At 46.3% G+C, this 14,767-nt stretch overlaps 1 protein-coding gene across 2 annotated transcripts in view; it reads left to right on the top strand.

Annotated features, from left to right (window-relative positions):
- The first annotated feature begins 13,755 nt into the window (after positions 1-13,755).
- The window catches only part of KCNQ3 (potassium voltage-gated channel subfamily Q member 3), a 332,909-nt gene continuing 331,897 nt past the window's right edge, over positions 13,756-14,767 (top strand). For both annotated transcript variants that reach the window (XM_082258095.1, XM_082258094.1), the window contains exon 1: positions 13,756-14,489. In XM_082258095.1, the coding sequence (XP_082114221.1) occupies positions 14,191-14,489 (299 nt within the window). In that variant the 5' untranslated portion in view covers positions 13,756-14,190. The remainder of the gene's footprint in view (positions 14,490-14,767) is intronic.

Raw genomic sequence — 14,767 nt, 5'->3', positions numbered from 1 at the left:
CGATAACTTTTGCGCAAACCAATCAATATACGCTTATTGGGATTTTTTTTTACCCAAAATATGTAGCAGAATACAAATTGGCCTAAAATGATGAAAAAATTATAATTTTAATTTTGTTTTTTATTGGGAATGTTATATAGCAGAAAGTGAAAAATATTGTTTGTTTTTTTTTCAGAATTGTCGCTCTTTTTTTGTTTATAGCGCAAACAATAAAAAAAATCGCACAGGTGATCAAATACCACCAAAAGAAAGCGCTATTTGTGGGGTAAAAGGACATACATTTTATTTGGGTGCAGTGGGGAGTGGGTCGACTCTTGCGTTGGTGTATGTACACCTGGTATACCGCTAAAAATCGCTGATCGCCGCCATTACTAGTAAAAAATAAATAAAAATGACATAAATCTTTCCCCTAGTTTGTAGATGCGATAACTTTTGCACAAACCAATCACTATATGCTTACTGTGATTTTTTTTTTTTAAAAATGATGAAAAAATTTGATTTTTCATTTATTTTTTTTTATTGGGAAGATTATATAGCAGAAGGTAAAAAATATTGTTTTTTTTTTCAGAATTGTCGCACTTTTTTTTTTGTTTATAGCGCAAAAAATAAAAAGCACAGAGGTAAACAAATACCACCAAAAGAAAGCTCTATTTGTGGGGAAAAAGGACATCAATTTTATTTTGGTACAGCATTGCACGACCGTGCATTTTTCTGTTAAAGTAAAGCAGTGCCGAATCGCAAAAAAAAAAAAAAAAATCGCTGATCGCCGCCATTACTAGTATAAAATAAAAAATAAATAAAAATGACATAAATCTTTCTCCTAGTTTGTGGGCGCAATCACGCAAACCAATCAATATACTCTTATTGGGATTTTTTTTTTACCAAAAATATGTAACAGAATACAAATTGTCCTATATTTATGAAAAAAATTGATTTTTTATAATTGTTTGTTGGGAATGTGATAAAGCAGAAAGTGAAAAATATATATATTTTTTCAGAATTGTCGCTCTTTTTTTTTTTTTTTTTTTTTTTTTTTCTTATATCGCAAACTATAAAAAAAAAAAAAAAAAATCGCACAGGTGATCAAATACCACCAGAAGAAAGCTCTATTTGTTGGGGAAAAAGGAAATACATTTTATTTCGGTACAGCTGGGAGTAGGTCGACTCTTGCGTTGGTGTATGTACACCTGGTATACCGCTAAAAATCGCTGATCGCCACCATTACTAGTAAAAAATAAATAAAAATGACATAAATCTTTCCCCTAGTTTGTAGACGCGATAACTTTTGCGCAAACAAATCACTATATGCTTATTAGGCTTTTTTTTTTTACCCAAAATATGTAGCAGAATACAAATTGGCCTAAAATTATGAAAAAAATAGATTTTTTATTATTTTTTTATTGGGAATGTTATATAGCAGAAAGTAAAAAATATATATATATTTTTTTAGAATTGTCGCTCTTTGTTTTCTTTTTTTATAGCGCAAACAATAAAAATCGCACAGGTGATCAAATACCACCAAAAGAAAGCTCTATTTGTGCGAATAAAAGGAAATCAATTTTATTTGGGTACAGCGTCGCACGACCGCGCAATTTTCAGGTAAAATAACGCAGTGCCGTATCGCAAAAAAATGGCCTGGTCAAGAAGGGGGTAAAACCTTCCGGAGCAGAAGTGGTTAATGTAAGATCGGAAAGCAGTGAGCAATTATTGATACATTTTATATCAGTGCATAATGACAATAAAACAATCATTACCTGTAAAATTGAGTATTTTATTTTAGAAGTATGACGCACAACACTTATTATTATTATTGTTATTATTTTACCTATTATTGAACCCTTGCACATAAAAAAAAAAAAAAAAGATTTTTTTTTTTTAATACTATTAATACTCTGAGTACAAAACAAGGAGGATTGAACTATCACATATTCTGGGAAAGATTCGCATTGACAATTAGTGACTAATAGAAACCTGATACATTGTGTCTGTGGAAGTGCGCCATAGTAAATCTGATCCCAGCTAAAAGCAGACTATTGTGTGTCAGAAATGATTTGTTACATAATAAAATGATTAGGAGTTACATCTAATAACTGGTCCCAGATAACAAGGTTAGGGTTCTGGGATGCCACTCAGGCCTCGTCCTCGCCAGCATCCATGTTATCAGAGGTGCGATCCTCAGCCCACAGTCAATTTTAATTTAAAAAGGTAAAACACAGTAAATGGGATTACAAATCGTATCAAATCTGATGATCCCGAGCAGTTTAGACGCTGGGCAGTCCTTGTTGCTTCCCTGAAAAGTGATCTGCAGGGGATCACTTTTCAGAGGTGTTTGACCATTTTTAACCCTGTAAATGCCAGACCACTGCACCCACGTGCATTACACATGGTTGACCCAGTCACTTGATTGGGTCACGTTCGGTGGTCGTACTGCCCACCAAATGTGACAGGTGCTTTTATTTTGGCTGGGGCCAAATGGAAGTAATTAAGAGATCCCTAGCCGTGTAAACAAAGAGACCGGATAAGCAGCCTTACATCACTGACCAATCATGGCCAAATTTGGTCAATGACCTCACTCAAATTTTGCCTCTTTGTTTACATGGCCAGGGATCAGTGGTCAGTAAATGAATGGTGCCAGGTGACTCACTGGTTGCTAAGGATAAGGCGGGCTCCGGCACCCACTGCTTCCTGAATAACTGTACTAGCAAGGAAGCTGTCAACTATAGTAACCATTAAACCATTAAGGAAGCTGGTGCTCCATGGGCCGGGGGGGGGGGGGGGAGCAGACGCACCACACCATACACCCCTGGACCACACCAGCACGCACACCATAAAACCCCACCCATCGCCAGCTCACTCACCTGGACTGACGTGAATGGCTGGCAGCGGCTTCCCCCAGCGGCGGCGGTGGCTTCCCCTGCGTCTCCTCCCTCCTCCTCCTCCTTGGCCAATAGCATGGCCTCTCCTTTCCGCCAATTGGGAAACGGGTCTCAGGACCCGCTTCCTGATTGGCTGGGAGGAGAATCAGTGTTATAATAGCGAATATTAATTCGCTATTGTCACACAACTGGGTGGGCTCTGCGTCCCGAAGCCCAACCTTTTTGAAGGCTATTAGAGCCTCTGGCTCTAATCACGTGCTTAAAAAAAAAAAAAAAAAAAACCCCATTGGAATCCATGCGTCCGGCGCCCTGCATGTAGATTAGGGGGCCGGACACATGGATAGGGGGGGTGGCGCTCCTGCGCCCCCAATGCACCAGCCGCCACTGATATTTCTACTGCTACTATGCATGATGTTTGGCTTCTTCTGAATGAGTAAAAAGTCAAGACTGAACTTTGAGCTCATTTGTAGCACACCACACCACAAAAGTATTGGGACGCCTGCCTTTAACACGCGCATGAACTTTAATGGCATCCCAGTCTTAGTCTGTAGAGTTCAATATTGAGTTGGCCCACCCTTTGCAGCTATAACAGCTTCAACTCTTCTGGGAAGGCCGTCCACAAGGTTTAGGAGTGTGTCTATGGGAATGTTTGACCATTCTTCCAGAAGCGCATTTGTGAGGTCTGGCACTGATGTTGGATGAGAAGGCCTGGCTCACAGTCTCCGCTCTAATTCATCGCAAAGGTGTTCTATCGGGTTGAGGTCAGGACAAATTCCTCCACCCCAAACTAGTTCATCCATGTCTTTATGAACCTTGCTTTGTACACATGAGTGGGGTGGAAGAACTTGACTGGCCTGCACTGAGTCCTGACCTCAACCCGATAGAACACCATTGGGATGAATAAGAGTGGAGACTGTGATCCGTGTTGCTGTGTGCCCCAGGGGAGGTGTGCAGTGTGCATGAGCACTGCGACTTACAGGTACGGTGCAATGCCTGGTGGTGCTGCCCACTAGCAGTAAATGTTGGCAAGTGGTTACATTTTTTTTTTTTTTTTAATGTCAGTCTGTAGTCAATTGTATACATAATACAGATGCACCACTTCACAGACAGGTTCGGAATTTGGAAATTTTTATGTTATTCTTTAACCACTTAAGCCCTGGAGGATTTGGCTGCTCATTTTGCGATTCGGCACTGTGTGAATTTAACGGACAATTGCGCGGTCGTGCGACGCTGTACCCAAATGAAATTGACGTCCCTTTTTTCCCCACAAACAGAGCTTTCTTTTGGTGGTATTTGATCACCTGTGCGATTTTTACTTTTTGCGCTATAAACAAAAAAAGAGCGACAATTTTGAAAAAATAACAATATTTTTCACATTTTTTTTAATATGAAATTCTCAAAAAAAAATGTAGAAATCAAAGTTTTTTAAAATTTTAGGCCAATTTGTTGTCTGCTACATATTTTTGGTAAAAATAAGCGGATTTTGATTAGTTTGCGCAAAAGTTTTTGCGTTAACTAACTACGGGAAAGATTTGTCATTTTTATTGTTTTTTTTTTTTTTAACTAGTAATGGCGGCGATCTGCGATTTTTTTTTTTTTGCGGGACTGCGACATTGCAGCGGACAGATCGGACCCTTGACTGACATTTTTGACACTTTTGGGGTTACCAGTGACATTACTACAGTAATCAGTGCTATACATATGCATTGTTACTGTAATAATGGCACTGGCAGGGAAGGGGTTAACTTTATTGGTGATCAAGGGGTTAAGTGTGTCCCTAGGGGCGTGATTCGAACTGTCAAGGGGCGTGGCTTGTGATGTAACCACAGAGACATACGATCCTACATAGCAGGATCGTATGATCTCTGCAGTTACACCAGGGAGAATGACAGGTGGCTGTGTTTACATTAGCCGCCTGCCTTTCTCCCTCTCCAGCGGGAGATCGCGAGTGACCGGCGGACATCGGAGCCGCCGGTCACTCGCTCTGGGATGTTAGTGAACGAGCGGGGGCGCGCGCTCGCTCCCTAGAGGCTCATGGGCGAGTGACGTACCCCTACGTCACTTTGCCCAGGAGGGGCTGACCGCCGCAGTATATGTACTTGCGGCGGTCGGCAGCCGGGACTCTGATGCATTGTACCAGTGAAGCCTGAAGCCAAGCAACTAGCATTTTTTAGAAGGAGAGGTCAGCCATTGCAGCCGCCATGTTTCTTTCATGGCAGTCTACCTTCCCATTGAAATAAAATCACACCAATGCAATCTATAGGTGTCATTTATCAGCAGCAGCGCACTGTAATAACCCCTACACTCAGAATGGTTCCACCGTGACCAACAAGCAAGCTGCACCCCCAATTACTGCTGGAAGTGACCCTCCTTCGCACTGAGGCCGGGTATAAATGGTGCAAGTTCAGCTAAACTCACAGGACTTTGAACCCCCATTTCAATGCGAGTTCGGGAGCGATTTGTTCATACACAGATGTTTATTGAAATCGCCCCCAAAGTCGCCAAAAGTAGCGCAGAAACAACTTTTGGGGATCGGTGCGGCACGGCAAAGTTGGCATCGCACCAATTCGTATGGTGCCGCTGCCGGCAATAGGCTCCGATTTGACATGTCAGATCAGCCCGATGTGAACGGGGGTTTAAGTCTTTGCAGGGTGCGATGTATTAACCCTTAGCCCCGGTTTACATCAAAGCAATGTCAGACATCGCATGTAATTCGGAGCGCACTGCCCATAAAATCACATGCGATGTCTGTGCGATGCAAATTCAGCCATACAGATAGTATTGGCTGAATTTGCATCGGATTCGGACACAATTCGCACAGGACTCTTTTTTTGGGTCCGCAGCAGAATCGGATCGCATGGTGGTTCACACCTATGCAATCTGATTCATGTCCAAATTGACAGTTCGTACTGCGATATGCGAACTGATCTGGGGGTGTCATTAACTCTGTATTGACACCCCCAGTGATTCGCATATGAAAGTGTGATCTGTCTGCGAGTTGAGTGCGATGCGGGAACTCGCAGGGCTTATATGTGAACCGGCACTGATAGTCAGAATCGCCCTACCTGATCCAACAGCACTCTTTGGTCCGAATTACTACAGTTAACCCTTTGTTGTAACATGCAGTGCACTGCATTAACCCCTGCAGCCAGAATGGTCACGTCTAAACCAACAGCAACCTGCAGTCCTGATGACTATAAGCAGTTAACCCTTTGCCGGGGCATAAAGTCAAAACTGTCCTACCCAAATCATCAGCATTCTGCAGTCCCACTCACTACAAACAGTTAGTGCCGATTCAAATATATGTGATGTCAGACATTGCATGTGATTCGCAGCACACTGCTCTGCAAATCACATGCAATGTCTGTGTGTTGCAAATTCAGCCATTCAGATTGTATGGCTGAATTTGCATCGCATTCAGACCTAAGTCGCACAGGACCCTTTTTTTTGGTCTGCACCAGAATCGAATCACATCGGTGTTCATATCTATGCGATCCGATTCATGTCCGAATTGACAGTTCACACTGCGATATGCGAACTGATCTGGGGGTGCCGTTAACTTTTTATTGACACCCCAAGCGATTCGCATATGGCAGTGTGAACTGCCTGCGAGTTGAGTGCGATGCATGAACCCGCAGTGGATTCGCAGGGTTTTCGCATCGCATGTGTGAATCGGCACTTACTGCGCAGTGCACTGTATTAACCCCTGCAGTTAAAATTGTCCCGCATAGCCAGCAGCAATTTGCAGTCCTAATGATTACAAGAATTAACTCTTTGCTGAAGCATGCAGTCCCAATTACTGCAAACAGTTAACCCCTTGCTGGAATATGCAGTTCACTGGATTAACCCCTGCAGCCCTAACATCTACAAGCAGTTCACTCTTTGCTGGAGCATGCAATGCACTATACCTGTGATGGCGAATCTTGGCACTCCAGATGATTTGGAAACTATATTTCCCATGATACTCAACCTCACTACGGACAGCAAGAGCATCATGGGAAATATAGTTCCAAAACATCTGGAGTGCCAAGGTTCACCATCACTGCTCTATCCAAACTGCTGCCCGGTGGCCAGATTTGGCACTTTGCTTGTTTTATCCGGCCCTTGTGGCACTATTCGTCCCACTGATACCAGATACAATTCTGCCAACTGACACCAACAGCAGGACACCATTTCTCCCACTGACACCAATAATAGGACACAAGTCATCCCTATGACACCAATGATGGAGCACTATTCTTCCCCTAATGCCAAATGTGAAGAGGTTTACTACCAGTGATTCCAGGAATATTTCCAATTCCATTGGCCCCAATTTTGCCCCCCTAAAGCCTGAAGAACAATAAACTGGCCCTTTGTTTAGAAAGTTTGGAGACCTCCGCACTATACTAACCCCCCACACTATATTAACCCCTGCATTATACTAACCCCCGCACTATATTAACCCCTGCATTATACTAACCCCCGCACTATATTAACCCCTGCATTATACTAACCCCCCACACTATATTAACCCCTGCATTATACTAACCCCCGCACTATAATAACCCCCGCACTATACTAGCCCCCGCACTATACTAACCCCCGCACTATACTAGCCCCCGCACTATACTAGCCCCCGCACTATACTAGCCCCCGCACTATACTAGCCCCCGCACTATACTAGCCCCCGCACTATACTAGCCCCCGCACTATACTAACCCCCCGCACTATATTAACCCCTGCATTATACTAACCCCTGCATTATACTAACCCCCGCACTATACTAGCCCCCGCACTATACTAGCCCCCGCACTATACTAGCCCCCGCACTATACCAACCCCTGTATTATACTAACGCCTGCATTATACTAACGCCTGCATTATACTAACGCCTGCATTATACTAACCCCTGCACTATACTAGCCCCCTCACTATGCCAACCACCGCACTATACTAACCCCTGCATTATACTAACCCCCGCACTATATTAACCCCTGCATTATACTAACCCCCGCACTATATTAACCCCTGCATTATACTAACCCCCGCACTATATTAACCCCTGCATTATACTAACCCCCCGCACTATACTAACCCCTGCATTATACTAATCCCCGCACTATATTAACCCCTGCATTATACTAACCCCCGCACTATATTAACCCCTGCATTATACTAACCCCCCGCACTATACTAACCCCTGCATTATACTAACCCCCGCACTATATTAACCCCTGCATTATACTAACCCCCGCACTATATTAACCCCTGCATTATACTAACCCCCCGCACTATACTAACCCCCTTCACGATACTAACCCCCGCACTATACTAACGCCTGCACTATACTAACCCCCGCACTATAATAACCCCCACACTCAGGGCAGCCATTCGAAATTTTGGGGCCCCTTACACAGCTGTAGGCCTGGGCCCCTCTGGGCCTGACCACCAACATTCTGCAGGGCAGCCCTCTTGCCGTCCCACCGAATCCGCCCACTGACCATCCCACCGAGTCCTTCAGTGCAACCACTTCTTTTTTAACACTCTTATAACTTAATAAATTAAAATGAATCCAATCCATCAAAGAGACATCCCCATACATTCAGCAAAGAGACATCCCAATTCAGTAAAGAGACAGCCTCATATATTCAACAAAGCGACATCCTAATCCAATAAAGAGACAGTCTTGTATATTCAGCAAAGAGACATCCCAATCCAGTAAAGAGACGGTCTCATATATTCAACAAAGACACATCCCAATCCAGTAAAGAGACAGCCTCATAAATTCAGCAAATAGATATCCCAATCCAGCAAAGAGACAGCCTCATATTTTCAGCAAAGAGACAGTGCAATCCAGCAAAGAGACATCCCTTCAGCTGCATCGGCTTACTCTGTAGCCGCCATGCTTTAGCAATTGCTAGTTATTACAGCAGCAACAACTTGGTCTCGTTGGTTGGGGCCTTGGCAGCTGGGCCCCTCAGAACGCCTGGGCCCCCTACATGTGTATGGGCTGTCCCCCCCTGATGGCTGCCCTGCCCACACTATAATAACCCCCGCACTATACTAACCCCCGCATTATACTAACCCCCACACTATACTAACCCCCGCATTATACTAGCCCCCGCATTATACTAACCCCCACACTATACTAACCCCCGCATTATACTAGCCCCCGCATTATACTAACCCCTGCATTGTACTAACCCCCACACTATACTAACCCCCACACTATACCGACCCCCACAATATACTAACCCCCGCACTATGCTAACCCCCACACTATACTAACCCCCACACTATACTAACCCCCCACACTATACTAACCCCCGCACTATACTAACCCCCGCACTATACTAACCCCCCCACTATACTAACCCCCCGCACTATACTAACCCCCCGCACTATACTAACACCCGCACTATACTAACCCCCCGCACTATACTAACCCCCCGCACTATACTAACCCCCCGCACTATACTAACCCCCACACTATACCGACCCCCACAATATACTAACCCCCGCACTATGCTAACCCCCGCACTATGCTAACCCCCGCACTATACTAACCCCCACACTATACTAACCCCCCACACTATACTAACCCCCGCACTATACTAACCCCCGCACTATACTAACCCCCCACACTATACTAACCCCCGCACTATACTAACCCCCCCACTAGACTAACCCCCCGCACTAGACTAACCCCCGCACTATACTAACCCCCGCACTATACTAACCCCCCACACTATACTAACCCCCGCACTATACTAACCCCCCCACTAGACTAACCCCCCACACTATACTAACCCCCGCACTATACTAACCCCCCCACTAGACTAACCCCCCGCACTAGACTAACCCCCGCACTATACTAACCCCCGCACTATACTAACCCCCCACACTATACTAACCCCCGCACTATACTAACCCCCCCACTAGACTAACCCCCCGCACTATACTAACGCCCGCACTATACTAACGCCCGCACTATACTAACCCCCGCACTATACTAACCCCCGCACTATACTAACCCCCGCACTATACTAACCCCCGCAGCCAGAATGGTCCTGGCTAAACTAACAGCAACACACAGGAGTAATTATTTCAAGCAGGTAACCCTTTGCTGGAGCATGCAGTGCATTAACCCTTTCACCCAGAATGCAGTGTATTAACCCCATGCAATCCTACAATCTGCAAGCAGTTAACCCTTTCCTCAAGCATGCAGTAAACTGTGTTAACCCCATGCAGATTTAATTACTGAAAGCAGCTAACCCTTTGCTGGAACATGTAGTACACTGGATACATTCTCTACATAAGCCACCAGCAGTCTTCAGGTCTGATTACAGCAGGTAGTTAACCCTTTGCTGGAGCAGGTAGTGCATTATAATATTGCTGTAGTCAGAATTCAGTTAGTTAACCCCATGCAGCCCTAACATCTGCAAGCAGTGAACCTAAACCAACAGCAGCCTTTAGCCCTAATTGCTACAAGCAGTTTTATTAACTCCTGAAGTCAGAAAGGTTCTGGCAGTTAACCCTTTGCTGGAGCAAACAATGCACTGTATTAACCCCTGTAGTCAGCTTTCCGTTTAGTAACCCCATGCAGTCCCAACGTGTGGAAGCAGTGAACATTTTGATCTAAACAGCAGTCAGCAGTTCTAATTACAACAAGCAGTTAACCCTTTGCTGAAGCATGCAGTGTCCTGTATTAACCCTTGCAGTAAAAATACTGTGTATTAACCCCATGCAATCCTAACATCTGCAAGCAGTTAACCCTTTGCTGAAACATGCATTGCACTGTATTAACCCCATGCAGTCCTAACATCTGCAAGCAGTTAACCCTTTGCTGCAGCATGTAGTGTCCTGTATTAACCCTTGCAGTCAGAATACTGTGCATTAACCCCATGCAGTCCTAACATCTGCAAGCAGTTAACCCTTTGCTGAAGCATGCAGTGACCTGTATTAACCCTTGCAGTAAAAATAATGTGCATTAACCCCATGCAGTCCTAACATCTGCAAGCAATTAACCCTTTGCTGAAACATGCATTGTACTCTATTAACCCCATGCAGTCCTAACATCTGCAAGCAGTTAACCCTTTGCTGCAGCATGCAGTGTCCTATATTAACCATTGCAGCCAGTATACTGTGTATTAACCCCATGCAGTCCTAACATCTGCAAGCAGTTAATCCTTTTCTGAAACATGCACTGTACTGTATTAACCCTATGCAGTCCTAAGATCTGCAAGCAGTTAACCCTTTGCTGAAGCATGCAGTGTCCTGCATTAGCCCTTTTAGTCAGAATACTGTGTATTAACCCCATGCAGTCCTAAGACCTGCAAGCAGTTAACTCTTTGCTGGAGCATGCACTTTACTGTATTAACCACACGCAGTCCTAAGATCTGCAAGCAGTTAACTGTTTGCTGAAGCATGCAGTGTCCTGTATTAACCCATGCAGTCCTAAGATCTGCAAACAGTTAACCCTTTGCTGAAATATGCACTTTACTGTATTAACCCCACACAGTCCTAAGATCTGCAAGCAGTTAACCCTTTGCTGAAGCATGCAGTGTCCTGTATTAGCCCTTTCATTAAGAATACTGTGTATTAACCCCAGGCAGTCCTAAGATCTGCAAGCAGTTAACCCTTTGCTGAAATATGCACTTTATTGTATTAACCCCAGGCAGTCCTAAGATCTGCAAGCAGTTAACTGTTTGCTGAAGCATGCAGTGTCCTGTATTAACCCATGCAGTCCTAAGATCTGCAAACAGTTAACCCTTTGCTGAAACATGCACTTTACTGTATTAACCCCATGCAGTCCTAAGATCTGCAAGCAGTTAACCGTTTGGTGAAGCATGCAGTGTCCTGTATTAGCCCTTTCATTAAGAATACTGTGTAGTAACCCAAGGCAGTCCTAAGATCTGCAAGCAGTTAACCCTTTGCTGGAGCATGCTTTGCCTAGGTGATTCTCCTTAGTCTGCAGCTCAGCCTGCAATCCCTGCTTGCCTCCATCACTGAGTGTCTCCCTTACAGGGCCGGCGCTACCAGTAAGGCGACTAAGGCAGCTGCCTAGGGCGCAGCTTAACAGGGGGCGCCGCCATTCTGCACCCCGAATCAGTAGTGGACCGGCCGGTGTGGCACTCCTCATGCTGTGCCGCCTGAGCGCTACAGCAAGCGAGCCCCAGGCAGCACACACCACTTGTCTAGAGCGCACATTAGAATAGTCGGGGCGCCAGAAGTGCCCTCCATAGAATCCTGGGGATCCAGCTCGGCGCTCACTGCCCTCCGGTCTCCGCCCCTCCAGCTGATTTCTGCTTGAAGAAGATCAGGAGCCGATCTCCAATCACACTCAGGGAGCTGGGCTTGTGCCTCTCCAGACGCCCCCCCCCCTCTGCTCCGTGTTCAACTTCTGGCAGAAGCAGATTGCTGGACACCGGACAGTCTCCCATCCCCCATCACATGCCGAGGACAGCATGCAAGGTGAGATGATGTGTGTCCCGTCCTCTCCCACCCCTCACACAGACAACACAGTACACTCCCCCACCCGGACACTGGCCTCACTCTTCATACATGGGGGGCTGCATTGTATGATATTGGGGGGGGGGGCTGTATTGTATGATATGGAGGGGGCTGCCTGCATTGTATCATGGGGGGGGGGGCTGTATTGTATGATATAGAGGGGGCTGCCTGCATTGTATCATGGAGGGGGGGGGCTGTATTGTATGATATGGAGGGGGCTGCCTGCATTGTATCATGGGGGGGGCTGTATTGTATGATATGGAGGGGGCTGCCTGCATTGTATCATGGAGGGGGGGGGGCTGTATTGTATGATATGGAGGGGGCTGCCTGCATTGTATCATGGGGGGGGCTGTATTGTATGATATGGAGGGGGCTGCCTGCATTGTATCATGGGGGGGCTGCATTGTATCATATGGAGGGGGCTGCATTGTATCATATGGAGGGGGCTGCATTGTATCATATGGAGGGGGCTGCATTGTATCATATGGAGGGGGCTGCATTGTATCATAGCAGCCCCCTCTATATCATACAATACAGCCCCCCCCCATGATACAATGCAGCCCCCTCCATATGATACAATGCAGCCCCTTCCATATCATACAATACAGCCCCCTCCATATGATACAATGCAGCCCCTTCCATATCATACAATGCAGCCCCCTCCATATCATACAATGCAGCCCCCTCCATATCATACAATGCAGCCCCTTCCATATATCATATGGAGGGGGCTGCATTGTATCATATTGAAGGGGCTGCATTGTATCATGGGGGGGCTGTATTGTATGATATGGAGGGGCTGTATTGTATGATATGGGGAGGTTGTTTTGTGTAGGCTGTATTGTGTGATATGGGAGGTGTGCTGTATTATATGGGGGGGGGGGCTGTATTGTGTGATATGGGGGGGCTGTGTATAATGGACAGTGTCCCCGTCTACCCAAATGCTGACCTCGTCTGACTGATGGTGATCTGTGATTGGCTGTCTCCATGACCTTATTCACATGGATGGCGGTGAAGCTGCATTATTACCAACCACCAACCGGGAGGAGAAGCTGAGGTTGGTGGGGACTGTACACAGGTCACAGCAGAAATTACCCCCCATCAGTGTTCCTTTAAACTGCTTCCCACCTCACTACATCAACCACTGCGCTCACACTTGCGTAATGCAGAGATCTTCTGGCTCTTGGCTGATGTAGTGAAGGTAGGTCATATGGGGGGGGGGGGGGGCGGCAATTTTTATTTTGCCTAGGGCGGCAAAAATCCTTGCACCGGCCCTGCTCCCTTATGTCTGTAGAAAACAGCTGAATGCTATTGTAATATTATGTGTTCACCCAGGGCCCCTCCTCTGCCCCCTCCTCCTCCTCCCCGGATCCCAGGGACTCTCCCAGTCTCAGCCAGCAGCAGTCCAGGCTCTCCATCAAGGTGTGATTGACATCTGAGGATGGACCCCCGTGTGTAAGGGACCCATGCAGAGGAGGGGCCCCCCATAAGGGGAGGGTGAAGGATTGCATTGGTTGCATGGATCCCAGTGATGACAGACAGCTCCATCCTTGTCATGCACAGCCCCATCCTCTGACACCCCCCTGCATGGCAGCATCAACAAAAATATGCAAATCAGCAGCTGTGTGAGAGGTGATGGTGAGCCTGGGAGAGCCACAATGGGCCACTCCCTGACGTGAGATCGGGGGGCCCCTCCGGGAGGTGCGCTCATCGCTCCTCCGATTCGGATGCTGATGCTGCAGGGGGGTCATGTAATTGTCGGGCGGTCGGGGCGGATCATGGCATTGAGCTTCTCCCGGCTCCCCCCCCAGCGAAGAGGAAGATGGGGCTGAAGAGCAAACACTCCGAGGGCCAGCTAAAGGATGGGGAGAAGAAGGTGGCTGTAGGGGCCCGGGATCTGGAGCCCAGCTCCCTGGGGGCCGGCCTGGACAAGGATGGCACTCTGCTACTGGTGGGAGCCGGCAAGAGGAACACCCAAAGCATCGGACTGCTGGCCAAAACCCCCCTCAACTACCCGAGACCGGTCAAGAGGAACAACGCCAAGTACCGCAGGGTGCAAACCCTCATTTATGATGCCCTGGAGAGACCCCGGGGGTGGGCACTGCTCTACCATGCCTGCGTGTGAGTACTCCTTCCTATACCACACTTCCAGTCTATACCCCTTCCCATAGATATATATATATATACCACAGCCATACTATACCCCTTCCCATACCACACTTCCAGTCTATACCCCTTCCCATAGATATATATATATATATACCACAGCCATACTATACCCCTTCCCATACCACACTTCCAGTCTATACCCCTTCCCATAGATATATATATATATATATATATATATATATATATACCACAGCCATACTATACCCCTTCCCATACCACACATCCATTCT

This window comes from Pelophylax lessonae (genome assembly GCF_965119305.1).
Source record: "Pelophylax lessonae genome assembly, chromosome: 5".
NCBI classification, from domain to species: domain Eukaryota; kingdom Metazoa; phylum Chordata; class Amphibia; order Anura; family Ranidae; genus Pelophylax; species Pelophylax lessonae.
Note: the sequence above shows the minus strand (reverse complement) of the source record. Positions and strands in the feature narration are given on the sequence as shown.